This window comes from Aplysia californica, unplaced genomic scaffold (genome assembly GCF_000002075.1).
Source record: "Aplysia californica isolate F4 #8 unplaced genomic scaffold, AplCal3.0 scaffold00337, whole genome shotgun sequence".
Lineage (NCBI taxonomy): Eukaryota > Metazoa > Mollusca > Gastropoda > Aplysiida > Aplysiidae > Aplysia > Aplysia californica.
This window is the reverse complement of record NW_004797607.1, coordinates 247,782-264,857: the sequence shown is the minus strand read 5'-3', so window position 1 is coordinate 264,857 and position 17,076 is coordinate 247,782. Positions and strand designations below refer to the sequence as shown.

The 17,076-nt window shown below is 44.7% G+C and overlaps 1 protein-coding gene across 1 annotated transcript in view; it reads right to left on the bottom strand.

Moving 5' to 3' along the window:
- LOC101864076 overlaps nt 1-17,076 on the bottom strand; it is a gene marked incomplete in the record, with an annotated part of 143,197 nt that overhangs the window by 66,574 nt on the left and 59,547 nt on the right. The window contains 3 exon segments of the mRNA XM_035970909.1: nt 37-192; nt 1,123-1,269; nt 3,873-16,763. Coding sequence (XP_035826802.1) covers nt 37-192; nt 1,123-1,269; nt 3,873-16,763 — 13,194 coding nt within the window.

Here is a 17,076-nt window from a genome sequence, read left to right as displayed (position 1 = left end):
AGTAATAAGGTTGTAAAAGAAGCTGTTCTTGCTCACCTTCTCCAGTAACTTCTTGAGAGTGGCTGCGTCCCCAGCCAGCTGTGTGACCTGTTCTGGCGTGAGCTCCTCCTGGAAGTGTTCTGTCAGCTGCTCCGCCTGGTAGATCAGGGACAGGATGGGCTGCTGGTGGTCGCTTATCTCTTCTTGGACAGCCTGGTGATTGATTGCCAGATGGATTAATTGCCTGCTAGACATTTTTTGTCAATGGTTTTGTTGTGGCCATGATTAATTTATACTTAGATTTAAAATTTGACTGACGAACTGACTGATTTCCTTTTTTTTTTATTCGTCTTTGAAGCCATGACTAACTTTGAGATTAAATATTTGACTGACTGAATTTCTGTTTTGTTCTGGTATCAGATAATGCCCTACAAGACAAATGGTGCTATCTGACCAGTGGCAGCCTCCACCTACTTGCTGAGACACGAGACACAAAAAGGTCATTTTGAAGGCAGTGAACTTGGCTCGCTACTTCGACTTTGCATGCCAAGGCCACCTCTAGCTGAATGGTATATAGTATTCCAGTAAATAAATTATGAAGACAAAAATAGACTTCCCCATACAGTAATTGAACTCACATCTTTTGCACACAAGGGCAAAGAGCTTCACTATTCCACCACAGACCGCATTGAGAAGAGACAGAAGACTACCAACTTAAAGTATTCGCAGAATAATAAATCCGGAAGATTGATCAAAGAGATTATATCAATTAAACATCTTTTTTTAAAGTAGTGTCATCTACCCATCTTCTCTATTAAAATATAGCCTTCATCAAAAAGAAAACCATTGAATAAAACAGAATATGCTGTTTGCAAAAGCATATAAACTAATACTCATTTCAATATTGAATTTTTGAGCTATGGTTCATCCAATCAGAAAAGGGTTCAAGTCGAAGTTCGGAAGAGAAGATACCAAAAGGAGAACAGTGTTTTGGAGCTGGGAAAAACAAGAGACAAACAAAAAGAACACAGGGTTAACAAAGAAATAAAACATATACCAGGGACACGCTTTAACTGTCTGCTGGCATGACTCAACGCGTGGGAATACAGGAAATCATAATAATTATAAGATCAATATCCTCACCTTGTGGGCTTGTAGCTGACTCTGCACCTTGTAAGCCTCGTCTCCCATTTGTGTGTCTTCCTTGAGGACTTGCTCAAACTCATGAAGTCTGTGCTGCTCGGCAGAGAGATCTTGCAACAGCTTGTCATATGAGTCTGCCATGCGACCCTGTGACCCCAGCGGGGACAAAACCAGCGCAATGTGTTAGTCTCATGCGTTTACAAGGCAGTCAAAGAAACACATTAACAGTACTGAAAGGAGATGTAGAATCCAGTCAAACTGAAAGGTACACATTATCTATACAACAAATTAAACATTTAGAGCACATAATAAATATCACAGCAACTTTGTGATCATCGAAAAAAGACAATGAATTAAACATTTAGCAAAGTTCCTGTTCATTATGTTCACTGAGAAAAGGGTACAGGCTCACTATATAGTCACAAAAAAGCAGGTTGATAAACAGAGAAGTTGAAAGAAAGTGACAAGCTATAAGTGCCATCATAAAGTTCTTTAAATACATATATTAGCTTTACAAACAATACACTGTAATAAGGCAGATAATATTATGAGGAAATGATTAAGAGTAAAATGGAGAGAGAAATGTACCCAAAAAAATAATTCATGATGCTGATGACAAGAAGTCTAAATGAGTCACTCACAAAACACACAGATGACTTGCCTCTTTATCAAAAAATGAAAATGAGGAGAAACGATGACAGGAATGGAATAATGCTGTATGAGTGATACGCATGCACTACAACACACAGACAGACAACGTTTAGAAGGCAGACGAACAAAAGCTGTTGGGGGAGCAGGGAGAAAAGAAAAGAACCATGCTAGCAAAAATAATGTGATGAAGGTAGTTCACTTAACAAGTGGCGCAAATCAGGGTGGAAAAACACACTCTTGAGCAAGCAAAACGAGAAAAAAAAGTAAACAAAGACATTTGAAATGCAAATGAAAAAAATGTGCATCAACAATCACAAATTAAAAACTATATGGACAAAAGCAGCACAAAAAGCTTGCAAATTATGAACAATTACAATTCATACTTCATACACATTTAGAATTTAAAAAAACTCATAACAAAAAGCAATTCACAATCAAAATGATCACAGGCAGGATTGGGAAAAAAACTGACCACAGTCGTGCACGCAAATTCACAAATGGTCAAACTAACTGCAACTCAGATACTTCAAAAATCCAAATTCAGACATAAAAAAGTAAAGTGCTTTAAAAAACAAAGACTTACAGGTGACAAAAAAAAATGCAAATCACACAAAAATCCTTGGAACTCTCGTGCACTGCCACAACCAAAATAGGGGACTTAACAAACCCATAGCAATCATTTTAACTTACTGATGAAAAGGGAAAAGAAAAAAATGAAGGTTATTCCTCCACATACGACTGTATTAAACAACTGTATGTGGTTTGACAATGCTAGGCACCTTTGATTTGCACAGTGAGAAAAGCAAACTGAAGGGGGTAAGGAGATTTTCTATTGTCCGCCTCTACCACTAAAATAACAATACCATAACACTATTTTCCCTGAGCTGAACCTTGTCTGGTACAATGCGACTCAATCAACCCAAGTCAAGCTTGGCCATCTTTTTAGGTAGAAGTGAAAATGAAGGTGGAAAAAATCAAATCATCTCTGAAAAAATTTGAAGAAATCTATTTTCAACTCAGTAGTATAACCCCAGAGCTCTACTTGCACATGAATTATGAAAAACGTCACCTAAGAAATGTTAGGTTCAAATATGAACTTGGTTCTAAAAAAACAATGTTCACTGATTCGTTATAATTATTGCAGAGTGACTGCTTGGGGACCACATCTGCAGAGGCCAAAGTCTATTCAAGCCGATTTTCCTTTGCTTAATTAAACCAGGTTTGCCCAATGTCTTGACCTGACCCGACCCTGGATGAATTAACTCAATAAGTGTGCAATGCTTTAAATAGGATACAGTAACGCTTTACCCACATCCAGTATCAATGCACTTTACTGTCTTACAAAAAGAACAGAAAATGGCTTCATTCCCATGGCTTCCCCGTTGCAAGTGAACTTTGCATTTATCCGCAAACAATTAGATGATGAGTATCGAAGCTTAAGGCAAAACTACTTTCAGCCAAATGCTGACCTCCAAACACCACCCACGCAGCGGGGGGGGGGGGGGGGATTTAATTAAAGGGCTTCATGGGTGGTTAGCAGGACACAGGTTATTATAGTGTGAGGAGGAATGAGGATAAGTAACTCACACAATATTCAAGCAAAATATTGACTAAACAGGGCGCTTGCAAGATTATATAGAGCACCAGTACATTGGCATCTCTTTTTGTCACAAAGAGCACACACCTGTTAGCACACAACATCTACAGAGCAAATCATCATAACACGAGCTACAAACTACGCCTTGTTGCCTACCCAGTCCGTGAAGTTGGGGTAGTTTTTTTTTGCTCCATTTTCAATCGATCAATCTTCTCATGCAAATAAAAAATCCTTGCTTCACGATGCAAAAAATGGAATCCACATCAAGCGGAAACAAGACGTCCAGACCGACGGAATGCAAGCATGGCTATCTAGTCAGCACATGACATAGGGGGTCACATCGCAGCACACCCAAACAGTGCAGGTCAAAGGGCACATGTCATGCAATCTATGGTCTCATAGCAACAGCCAAAACAAAAGTGTGGCAGGACCGTCATGACGATGTTCACACACAAGGCAAACGCACAATAGGCTCATCATGAGTCATGAGGCAGTGGCGTACCTTGCGTCTATCCCGCGCGGCCACACCGGCCTTGAGGTTGAGCTTGAACAGTTTGTCTGTGAGCCGCAGTGCCTCCAGCTCTGGACTTCCAGCTTCTCGGTCGTCCAAGGGGGAGGATGGGGAGCCTGGAGACAGAAGCTCCACGCCACGCCCTGCCCCGCCCCGCTGCAGATGCTCTATCAGACTAAGCCCTGGTCTAAGAGCTTCTGATGGACTCATTGCCCCTGCTTCTTTTCCTGTGCCCTCCTCCAGCCCTCTGGAGTCACTACCACCCATTAAGTTAGCAGCAGGATCTAAACCACCGGGTTCGGAATCGGGGGTAAGGACACTTTCTACCTCAGGGGATACATCTTTGAATCTAACTCTTAGCCCTGACTTTGAGGATTTTGACGAAGTGTCAAGAGGTGTGTCTTTGGTTGGTGATAATTGACGGCTTTCGGTCTTTCCATCTGATGAAACTGAACTTGTCATCGATGTTTCATTGCTGGGAGGCTCCGGTGTCCTTTGTTTCAATATGGACACATTTTCAGATGATCCGTCTGGTACAGATTTTTCTCCTGGAAGAGCATCACGTACCTCCTCCAGACCTTTTCCACTAAGGTTCTCCTGACAGCTCTCTTCATTTTGTGGTGTCAACTTTTGTCCACGTCTAGCCGGAGAGAAAACGTCACTTTCATCCAAAGTACCAGAAATGGGTTCGCCTGGGAGAGTGTGCACTCTGACCTTTTGGCCCACAGAGACAGCTTCAGAACGACCAGCCAAAGGTTCTTCATTTTCAAAGCTCTGTTTTGCCCTTTGTTTTGCTACTGGATTACCTGCACCAGACAATAACTTTTGTGTTGTTTTGAAATTTTCATTATCATCCTGTTCATTCTGTCTCGTTTGAGAGACACCACTCTCCTCACCAAGTTCCATAGTAGCAGAAATGCTTTTAGAAAGGTATTGAGTACTCTTTCCTCCTGTGGGAAGTAAGTTCTCAGTCGATGCTCCACTGACCTTTTTAGAGTCTGGTTGCACTGTCTCATCACGACCCAAGTCCGTTTCAGTTGAGAGCCCTCTTTCCTTTGGACTGTTTTCATTACGCGCAGAAGTGCGAGAGCTGTCTTCCACGTTAGCCTCTCCATCTTTCACCAACAAAGTTCTTTTTGTACCTTCCACTTTGACAATTCCCTTACATTCCTTAGAATCTTCAGGTTGCTTCCTTGGGTCTTGATTCAAATCCATCATATCTTTAGTCTTAGCATTCTGACCAGGGACCATCTTTTCTCCTATTGTGCTAGGGATAGAAGGCTCAGTCAGATGGTCAGAAGCTACTGTTACTGCTGAATGCCCAGTCTCCAGGGCAGACAAAAGCTTATCTTCATGATATTTATCCAACTCACTGTCAAACCTCACAGTTTTCTTACGAGCTGAAGGAACGGCACCAGTTGATGATGGTTCACCCTCCCCTGTTCTTTGCTCATCCATATCGACTCTATCTTTGGTATCCAACTCGTCTTCTGGTTTTTCTGATCTCGAAACAGAATCTTGAGTGGTGGCATGTTGCCCCTGCTTTTGAATTTCTTTCTGTTCATCAGTTCTATCTTCAAAGTCTTTCTCTTCTGACTTATCTTCACCATCTGACAATTCATACGGTGCTGACTGCCCGCTCGTAGTTGCAGCACTGAATGGTTGAATATGTGAGGCATGAGAACTATCACTAGACAATTTTTCAACCTGTTTATCTTCAGGTATTTCATGTCCATCTTGATGTCTTTCTGACACTGTGTTCGAAACAGCTGATATGTTTCGTGGCTTGCTGAGTCCAACTGTTACAGGTCTTGGGAAATCTTCAGATTCGTCAATACCAGCAGCCACAGAAGACACTGCATTAACATCAGATAAACTGCTATCAGCAGAGCTGTTCACCTTTGTCAGTGAAACAGGATCTACAGATGACCCTTGTTGTTCAGGGATAAGATGACCTCGTTTGTCCTTCTCTTTCACTGCCAGTGCCCCTGGAGCACTATCGCTACCACCTGGAACAATATCTGGCTCATCAAGGTAAGGAACAGAGTCTCTCTTAAGAGAAGTCATTACTTTGCCTGAACTGGATGTGTCCACTTCCAGGGAGATATGAACACCTGTGTCTGTATCTTCACTAACTTGTGACACTGGTATACTTTTCCTGTCAGGATCTTCCCTGGCATTGTCTAAACTTCCTGTGGAATGAAGAGCTTCCTTTTTCTGACCACTGACTTGTTCTCTCTGATCAGCAGTTCTTTCATGTTGTAGCTGCACGTCACCGGTAGGAATGTCCACCTTCCTCTTTGTGTCAGTACCCGAGGAAGGACTTTCGGAGCCCGAGCGTGTTCTGTCATCAGCACGGTCCTTTCCTGACAAGGGAGATGTCACTTTGTCTTCACTGCCAGACTCTCTGACTGCCACACATTTACTCATGTCCATTCCCTTTCCAGCAAGCTTTGCTTGTGCATTTTCACCCAACCCATCTGCCAACATTTTCAGCTGCTGAGCTTGTTCCCAGCTTTCCTGGTCCTTGTCACCGCTGTCAGATCCAATGTTAGCATGGCCATTCAGTATCTGATCTGTGGTTTTCGGTACAGGACTTTCTTGTGAACCAGTCAAATCTGCTGAGTGGGCAGCTATGTTTGGATGGGATCTTCTTTCAGTGTCCCTCACATCGCCAGTATGTGACAAGTTTTCCTCTGGGACAAACCCAGCTCTTATTGCCAGCCCTTTACCTACAATATTCTGGTGATCTCCGCCAAGAGAACTAGCATCTTCTTTAGATTCATCCTCCTCGATGAGCAAAATATCCCCAGCCTTTGAGCGCCTCTGAATTTTCTGGATAGCTGTGTCACTTTTGTCATACAACCCAGCCTTATCTTCTTTTCCTTGTTTGCTGTCAAAAGACAGTTGGTGTGTTAAAGACATATCCCCAGAAATCTTTGGTTCTTTAGAATGTGTGCTTGGGGACCCTGGCACTTTGTCGTCGTGCTCAGAAGAAGGCTTTGATTTGCCATCCCTGGTTTCCCTTGTTGCAGAATCAACTTCATCTGTCTTTGTGCTTGATGCAACATCAGTACTTTGCACATTACCAGAACCCTGTGTAGATAATGTATCACTCTTGGAAGGATCCTTCTTCGCCGGCAGATTTGTTGTTTCAGGAATATCATCTATTTGCGGAACATTCCCATTACCATCAACTCTTGGCAATGTGCTCCTGGACACACTTTCTTTCTTCTCTGGAGATTTTCCTGCAACTGATGAATCACCATCGGGCATTTTTAACTGACCAGTTTGGTCTTTACCTCTTGCAACGAAAATAGCTGTCTGGTTCAATGACGCAGACGAATCATCAAAGGTTGAGTCATGACCGTCCACCAGAGTTGACGGACTGAATGGAATGTCTGTAGGTGCAGCAGGACTACCGGCTGCAGTCTTGTTACCAGATACAGTCTTGTTGAGCTCCTGGTCTTTAATTTCAGTACCAGGCATGGGGTCATTTGCTTTGGTCCGAGGCGTCGAACTCTTTGGTTCTTTGGAAGAGGAAGGTTTACTCTTTTGGCCAGGCGTGGCCAGCTCAGATCCATCTCTTTTGGCCTCACTGCTTGCGCCCTTATGTTCATCACCACTGACACGTTGGCATGGCGTCCTCTGAGAAGAGCTAGGCACGCCCTCAGTGTTTGTGTCCACCTTCTGGTCTGTCAACAAAGATGTACTGCGATTTCTTTCTACTTGACTTAGCCCTGACTTAGTGGGCAACTCCCCAGGCAAAGCATCAGGAACAGTGAGAGAACTTTGAATAACTTTAGTTGTTGGTCTCAATACACTGCTGACTCCATCTCTCATTGGGGATGTTGAAGAAGAACGCATGCTACTAGCTTTTTCATCATCTTTCATAATTGTAGGCGATGACATCTGGGAACCATTGTTTACTGATAATTTTGAGCCTTTTCCATTCCGATGAGGTGAAGGTGATTTCTGCCTCATTCGGTTCTGTCCAGAGCTAGGTGACAAAGATCGTTGTGGATCATGAAGACCTTCTCGAGTACTTGTACTAATGATGAGCCCAGCAGATATTGCTTCTTTAAAGTTGATGTTCTCGTGTGAGCTGGGGTGTACGTACATTCCTTCCTGAGAATCCACTATGTCTTTCTTTATGGCCTCACCGAGGGAGATGATGGTCTCTTGGCTCAAGTCCCGTATCTCAGGGTGTTGAACAGCAATGACGTTATCAGTTATAAGGTCCTCTAGACATCTGATAGCTCCAGTGGCTGGATGGATAAACTTACCGGTCATTTCAAAGTACAAGCCTTGGTCAACAGCGCTGTACAGAGACAGACCTTGGGGACTCAGAATGTAGCCCTTCTCAACAGCAGCTGCGATAGACATTGTTTCTCCAGTCTGTGGGTTCTTGAAATCACCACTCTTAAGGTCTATGAGGCCCATGCTTGCCGCCCTTCTGAGCGTTATGCCCTGAACAGAGTCCGGATCAATGACCTGAGAGTTGGAGCGATGTAAAATGCCACTACTGAAGGCATCCTCAAGTTTTCTTTTGCCCAATCCCTCGGAGACATCTTCAACAAGAATCTCTACAGTATTTCTTGGGCTGTATTTCTCCTTGAATATCAGACCAACATCCCTCGCTTGCTTCAATGTCAGTACAGTACCAGTACGTTTGTCTAAAAATTTTCCCTTTTCAGCATCAATTATACCTTCTTCGATTGCACCTTTTAATGTCAGTGGCTGCTCTGTGTTGGAGCTTATCACTTCTCGAACACTTTCATCAAGAAGGCCTGCTCCAATAGCTTCTCTCAAAGTTAAAATATGCCCAGTCTCCGGGTCACAGAAAAAGGAACTAATGTCATCGTAAACTCCTTTGTCAATAGTGTTGAACAAAGACATGGGTTTCTCTTCTATGAGCTGTTTTCTAATGGCATCTTGCAGGAGTGAGTCGAGAGACGCGGAGAGTTCATCGGCAGGAGGGCTCCACCTGGACTGAAGATCTCGGAGTAACTCTTCCCTCCTTGAGGCGGCGTAGCTTCCGAAATGAGACTCTAGATCGTTTGTGCTGTGACTTCGCTCCGTTCTCATGGGACCTTCAACCTGGTCACCCTGGTCTTTGTGAATGCTGTCGCTGCATGAACTCTGACTTCTCTCGTGGAAGGCTCTGGTGGCGACAGAGGGGATCTCCTCCTCTCCCTCCCCCTCTAATGTCATCGGTAGGGAGGGTAAGGATGCCTCACTCTCAGTAAAGCTAACATCCAGGCTTTCAGGAAGTTTTCTAAAAGCCTGTGGACTACCACTGGACATGTCTGTAGCCTCGTCCACAAAGTCATCCACAGAATGGTGAAAGTTGAACTCCACTCGGCCAGCCTTGTGTTCTTTGGAGATAATAATGTTTCCCTCGGAATCAGTGGAGCCATTTTCTCGGCCAGGGGATGATTTTCTGTTATCAAGATTATCATCAAATGGGACATTCATATCAACATTGAAGGACCTAGAATTACGTTGAGATGAGAATGTTTTCCCGTCTTGAGAAAGACGGTCGTCCATTGATATATCCTGTGGCATGGAGATGGAATGTGTATGTGGTTGAAGTGGAACGTTCTCTACATGGCTGGAACAGCTCAGTGTGCTGTCCTCGTCATCACTAGACATCTCACTCAGAGACCGCGATTCAGCTTTGCTGTCCACAGCTCTGCGGCTGGAATCCACGGAGTCTGTGTCCATTGAACTCTCTGTGTCTTTGGACAGGGCAACCACTGAGGACCTGGAGGACACGGGAGAAGGGAGGAACTCACAACTACCAAGGGATGACATACTTCTCCGAAACTCTTCCTCTGTCTGCGTGTGCTGGGCGATGAGCAAACGTCTCGTGCCCACAGCTTCTGTGAGTGAGAATGGCGTGCTGGCAGCCATGTAGTTGCCTGTGTGGGGATCTATCAGTCCTTTATCAATGGCTTGTCTCAGGGAAAAGATGCCCAAGTCAGGAACAGCCACCTGAGGCTTGTCCTCATTGATAACCCCACTCTGAACTGCTTCAATCAACGTCAACTTGCGACCGGTGAAGGGGTCAACAAAGCGCTGATGTTCTTCGTCATACAACCCTGAGGACAGCACATCCCCGAGAAGGAAACCCCCTTTCGGAATCTCAATGAGGATGTTTTGCATAAAAGCAGAGACAAAGTCATGGGACACTGTGGTACGGGAGTACACCAGCTTGTCATCATCCACGAACACGATACCCTCATGGATGGCATCATCGAGAAAGAGATACTTTCCATTGTCATTGACAGCTACAAGCAGCTGTGTCACGTCCACTAAACCGATCTGTATGGCTTTCTCCACTGACAGTGACTTCCGGGACAGCGGGTCCATGATCCTTCCACAGTTCTTCTGTAAAAGGCCAGCGTGTACTGCCTGCTGCATGGACAATGCGATGTTCTTGATGTTTTCCTGCAGGAGACCTCTGTCCATAGCCTCACGGAGATTCAACAGTTCATTTGTCTCTGTGTCTAGGACCATGCCTACTTTGGTATCTAGTATCTTCTTTTCCACAGCCTCATCATAAGAAATCAGCTTGCTCTCGCTGCTGTCAAATATCAGCATAGTGTCCGGATCAATGAAGCCTTCGTTGACCATGTCTCGGAGTGTGTGAACTCGGCCGGTGGCAGGGTCGATAAACTTCCCAGATTTCCAGTTATACAGACCCTGCTTTACAGCTTCCAGCAGACTCTTGTCAGGGACGAAAGCATCCGAAAAGATGAGACAGTTATCAAAAGCTTCCTGGAAGGAAATACCCTCTTCATTTTCATTTGTTTTATATGAGCCCGTTAAAGAGTCAACCAGCCCTCTGCTGATAGCACCATCAATAGTCAGCAGAGTCCTAGACTTGATATCTCTCACAGAAATTGACATACGGTCAATGAAATTCGATTCCAAAGAATCCTTCAAATTCATGCAGAAATCACCCACGGGATCCTTGAAGGTACAGGACGAAATGTCAAGAAGACTCTCATCGATGGCTTCCAGCAGAGATACAGCAGGCTGGCTGGTCCTATCTATGATAATGCCTTTGTCCATGCCGTCCACAATGTTAAACTTTTCCCCATCCACTAGGTTGACGCAGGTCCCTTCGTCCACATTCACTATGCCCTGATCAACTGCCGCCTCCAGTGAGACAATTTCCCCGGTGCGTGTGTTCCTCACACGGATCAGATCAACATCTACGATACCCATGTCGAGAGCTGTGATGAAATCAATTTCTTCATTGTTATCTGGATTGACGAACTGATTGGACGAGACGTTGAACAGACCTTCATCAAGTGCCTCGGACAAAGACAAATGCAGGGGAGCTTTCGATTTGAGAATCAGGCCTTTTTCCAGGGCAAAATTGAGAGCAATGGGAATGCCAGAAGAATCAATCATTTTGCCTGACTCGGGGTCCAGTAATCGTTTGTCCAGAGCTTCTTTCAGTGAAACGATATCTCCACTAAATGGATCCCTCACCAAGGAATCGTTGTGGATAAGACCTGCGTTTAACGCCTTCGGAAGGGACATGAAGCCCTCTCTCGACATCATAGAGTTTGAAACGGGATCGTACATACCGCTGTTTATGGCTTCGTCTAAAGTCAAACTGCATCTTCTGCCAATGATTGAACTCCTGCGGTTTGGGTTCAGGGACCTGGGAATGCCCAGACAGTCAGACATGGACTGAAGTTTCCCGCCTGGGAGAAGGAGGTCAAGAGTGTCGATATTGAGAAACCCATCCGTGATAGCATCCTGCAGGCTGATGCCTCTTCCTTCATGTTCAGTCAATCGAGATGCCGGGTCAATGATGCCTTCTGCCATGGCTTGTGTTATAGTCATAGCTGCACGGGTCTGTGGATGTAAAATACGCTTCTCATCTAAGTCCAGAAGCCCGATTTCTGCTGCAGTCTGAAGTTCCATGAATGGTGTGGGAGTGTTGCGAACCATGCCCATTTGCTTGCTTTTCAGGAGGGGATACTTCACTCCAGAAGTTGGGTCAATCACTGTCCCCTCAACAATGTCCACCATCCCAATCTCCATGGATTCTTTGAAGTCATACATTAAGCCACTGCTCTTTTCTAGAACGTATGTCCTGTCAGAAGTGATCAAACTTCGTTTGAAAGCAACCTCAAAGGACAGTCGTTCCCCATCAGCAAGAAGTTCGCTGGTATCTGGGTCTATCATTTCTTCCTCTAATGCATCGTAGACAGTCATAGGGAACTTTCCAACATCAGAGATGGACATACTGTCTTCATCAGTCTCATGTCCATCAAAGCTTGTGAACGAGATGTCTGCTTCAACCTCAGCGTGACAGTCAATCAGACCAGCCTGCACGGCATCTAAAAAGGTCATGGGCTGCTCAAACACATTGTGGAGGTACTTGTTACCATGTGGATCCACCAGCTCTTGAAACATGGCATCCTCGAGAGTGAGCCACTTGTCATTCTTCACATCGAAAACTTCCCGCGACGTGACATCTATCAAACCTCTTTCGACCATCTCTGACAAGCTCAAGCCCGGAGTACCTCCACGAGTTGGGTCTAGGAATGTCTCTGTGGCTGGGTGGAACTTGGCAGACAAGACAGTGCGGTGCAGAGGTAAAGGCATAGCATCGATCACTAGTCCCGAATGCTTCGATTCCTCCCATGATAGCCATCTGTTACTGACAGTGTCTTTCACTTGTGCCTTCTCCGGACAGAAAAGACCGTCAGTGATGGCTTCAGCGACCGTCATAACCAGGCCTGTCTTCTTATCCCTGATTCTGATGGAGGCACTGGTACCACCTGTCACCACCAGATCTAACAGCCCTTCCCCAAGTTCTCGCCTCAGGCAGCCTAACGCGTGCTCTTCCAACATCCGATCCCCAACAGACTGCACCAGGACAATACCCTGATCCATAGCTTCCCCAAGGCGGAGGATCCCGCCAGACATCATGTCCACCACACGGCCACTTCGGCCGTCAATCTGACCAGAGGCCAAGGCGTCTGTGATATTCACAGGTTCTTCCTCGTGGAACTGACGCACTGAGATATTACGGGGGAGTACAGAACTGCCCAAAGCTTCCTGGAAACCCAACATCGTTCCTTTTCTAGGGTGCTGAAGCTTCTCCACCTCGGGAATCCAGAACTTTTTTAACATATTACTGGTGTACGCAAATATGAGGTTTTCATAATCAAGGCTTATCAGAGACTCGGCGTCAGAATAAGCAGAAGCCGGTCTGATGCGGGTAGTCATTCCGACATCTTTCTCCCGACTTTGCGCTGCTTCTGGAAGTTCTGTGTCTTGAGTAGAGTCCCATGAGGAACGGTCTTTATTGAGATCATTTCCCATTGGAGAAGAGAACTTGTCTCTCGCTTCCGCATCGGTGCTTATTGCCGTTGTGTTAGGCAGAGCTTCAGCTTGTTCTGCATTTTCTAAAGACTGAATATGGTCTCTAATTTTGTCATCATCTGTACGGACATCTGCAACCGTGTCGTCTCGAAGTCCAGAGACAGAATCAACACTTCCAGATCCTCCACTAAAATCATTTACTCTGCCATCCACAACATGTACAACTGGATCAGAGGTGGTGCCATGAAAAACAACTTCATCGAGTCTCAGTTCATTGTCTCTTGTAAAGACACCAGCAGTTCTGTCAGGAAGCGTTTGTACATGATCACGCCCTGGGTCACTGCTTACATTTTCAACAAAGGTTTTACCATCACAACTCTGCAACTCGCTGATAGCGTTATCAACAACTGCTTTTACAACATCTTTTCTACCCTTGACATTTTCAGTAACTGTCTGAGAGACACTTTGCGTACCATCATTCTCTGCGTCATCACTGAGTCCCTGAGAAAACACTCCAGCACCATTATCTGACCCACCGTCAATTTTTAGGGAAAACATCTTTCCTGGTCCATGATCAGGCTTAGCACTGTCATCCTGAGAAACTCTACACTTCTCTTCATTTCTCATGACTTTTGCAGGAGTCTGTTTATCAACAGTTTCTTCCGCCCTATTCTTGGAGCCAGATGTACTTTGCTTTTGTGTCTGCTCTGCACATTCAGCAGAATCAGCAAAATTATTTGGTACAATTGGTGCAATCGCTTTATCTCCCTTGTTACCTGAGCTGGAATTCATCTCATGTTTGAAACGCTCCTGTGACAGATTTGCAACATTTGCTCCAGGAACCTGCTCTGAACCTACAGCTTCTTCCTCCAGGACAGCAGATGGCGTTTCTTTGGAGAGCACAACAGGCGTTGTTTGTCCGACGCCAGACCTATCACCCTTATCAGACGCTGTCGACACTTTCTGTGCAGTGAATGGTTTACCATCTGGCCCTAACATTTTGGAAACATTCTGCTGGCTAATCACGTTGAGATCTTCGTTGGACTCATGAGTACCTTTTTGTGCAGCCATCTGTCTTGTGTTTTCACTTGGCTGATCAGAAATTGTGTACGAAGAGTCCTGTTTATCATCTTTACCAGTCATGTGTTGTGAAACAGGTTCCCCTGGGATATCACCTGATATGTCAGATCGTGTCTGCGAGGTGGTTCGCATGGTGGCTTCACAGGACCCATCGGAATATGTAACAGTTTGATTGACAACTTCATTGGATTCATGCGAAATTGCCTGTGCAACATTCTCTTCCGTAGTCTTACTGGAACCCTCAGAAACTTTCTGTGCAACCTTCTCTTTCTTCTTCTCACTGGGAACAATGGGAACGTTTTGTGTAACATGTTCTTTCTTCTTCTCACTGGACACACTGGACACACTGGACATGTTCTGCGTAACAGTCTCTTGGGTCTTCTTACTGGAATCCTCAGAAACATTCTGTGTAACAATGTCTTTCTTCTTTTCACTGGAAACATTGGAAACATTTTGTGTTACATTCTCTTTCGTCTTTTTACTGGAATCCTCAGAAACTTTTTGGGTAACATTGTCTTTCTTCTTCTCACTGGAAACATTGGAAACGTTTTGTGTTACATTCTCTTTCGTCTTCTTGCTGGAATTCTCAGAAACTTTCTGTGTAACAATGTCTTTCTTCTTCTCAATTGAAACATTCTGTGTAACATCCTCTTTTGCTTTCTTACCGGAATCATCTGAAACTTTCAGTAATGCAGACTCTTGGGTGTGTTCCACAGATTTACCTGAAACATCCTGGGAAACACCCTCGTCAACACCTTCAGAGGAATTCTGACTTATTGGTCGAGACGTTGTGTGTTTGGAATCGTTAGATGGAATGCTGGGCATTTTTTGCGCAACAGACTTCTTGCCATCATTACTTAAAACATTTACAGGTTTCTGTGCATCGTTCTGTTCTGTTTTGTCGTTTGACACACAAACTCTTTGAGAAAGTCTGAGCTGTGCACCACTTTGAGAGGAAGCAATATCCTTCTCAGCATCCGCTTGACTCGTTTCTTTCCTCAACACACCCTCTGTTCTCTGTGTTGAATCTGTCAGCTTCTGTCCAGGCACCTCGTTAAGTTTGTCACCGGAAGCCCCAGCAGTCCTCTGTGAAATAGTATCTTCTACATCTTCATCTGTTGCTTCTGTGATGTTCCTTTCTGTGTTCCTTTGACAGACACCTCCCTTTGACGTCTCATCAATTTTCTGTGCATCTCCGACAGTTTTCCTCTCAGTAACCTGTTTAACTCCAGGGCTGGAAGAACCAGTAGACTTTTGTGCTACTGCCTCTGCCTCTGCTTTTGTTCCTTTCCCAATGCTCCTCACTGCTTGAGCAACTCTTTCATAGGCATCCACACTTTCTGCACTACCAATGTCCTTCATGGTATTCTCCTCACTCACATCTTTACTCGATGCATCCTCCAATGTTTGTGTTTTATCAGCTTTTCTCTTCCCAGGTTCCTGTTTGACTCCTGGACTTGAACCGCCGACATTTTTGTGTGAAACAGTCTCTCCTCCATCCGTTTTGGCTACGGACGCGGAAGCCCGAGCATTGGCTTCTTTGCCACTTTGATCTGAAGCAACATCTGTCTTTGCTGAACCTTCCTGTCTGGCAAGTTTGCTTTGTATATGAACTGGTTTGGGGGGAACAGTTGGCTTGCAAGGATCACTTGCCTGACTCTCACCCTTGAACACTTCTTTTCCTGATGACCTAACAACTGCCTGTGGACTGTGTCGTTCAGCACCTTTGTTTACCACACCAATGGGTTCGTTTGAAACAGTCTCCTTGGGACCATCATGGGCCAGTGCATGCACCTCGTTGGAACTTTGATGTACAGCAAGTCCTTTCTGGGTAGCTTTGGGAATTTCTCCAGCACTGTGCTCTGTCGATGCCTTTTCAACATGTCTTGGTGTAGGCGACTTTTCGAAAGACCCTCTGGACTCAATCTCTTGCTCGAAAGCTTTCATACTCTTCTGTTTGCCTGCATCATTCACATTTCCATTATCGCTGTTCTCTCCAGCGTCTCGAGCACTATTAGAGCCTTCTCCCTTTTGGGAAAGTTTTGTCGAGTCCACACTAGCAGCAATTCCAGCAGTTTGCCCGCCACAGTCACCAGGCTTTGCCACCAACTTCCTCTGGGTACTGTCCATTTTCAATCCTGGTTGCTTAGTCTCAGCATCTGTGCCCTTATCAGTACTAATTGTTGTGCTGACCGTTTCTTCAATACTCGTTCTTGCGAATGGAATTCTACTATCCTCTGGCAGCCCAGCATTTTGATCAGTTTGACCAATTGAAACATCAGTACCAATCTCGGATTTGCCTGGTCTCTCTCCAATACAAGACCTATTGACCTCTTTTGACTTCTGCGACACATCTACACCTGTGGGCTGTGTGCCTTCTACCCTTACCCCACTACCTATCTTTTTACCAGGAACAATTTGAGGGCTTGACAAAGACTCTGCGCCCTGAAGAGAGACAAGGAGACAGCACAAAAGGTATGTAGTTTGTCCCAACTGTTTCTTAAACTGCATGCTTTCAAATAGACCTTATGAACAAGCAAAAGGATGTTAAAAAAACCCATTGTACCTTAAGACAAGCTCGGTGGCGTGAATATTCTGTCTCTATCTATTGAAACCATATTTTTTCAGACCAGACACTTACACATGCGATCATGTCTTCCTAAAAAGTAAATAGCTCAATTAGTTTAACATTATTCCTATGTATATCCAAAATAGTTATTTTAGGACAAAATCCCAAAATGTACTGAAGAATTGTTTA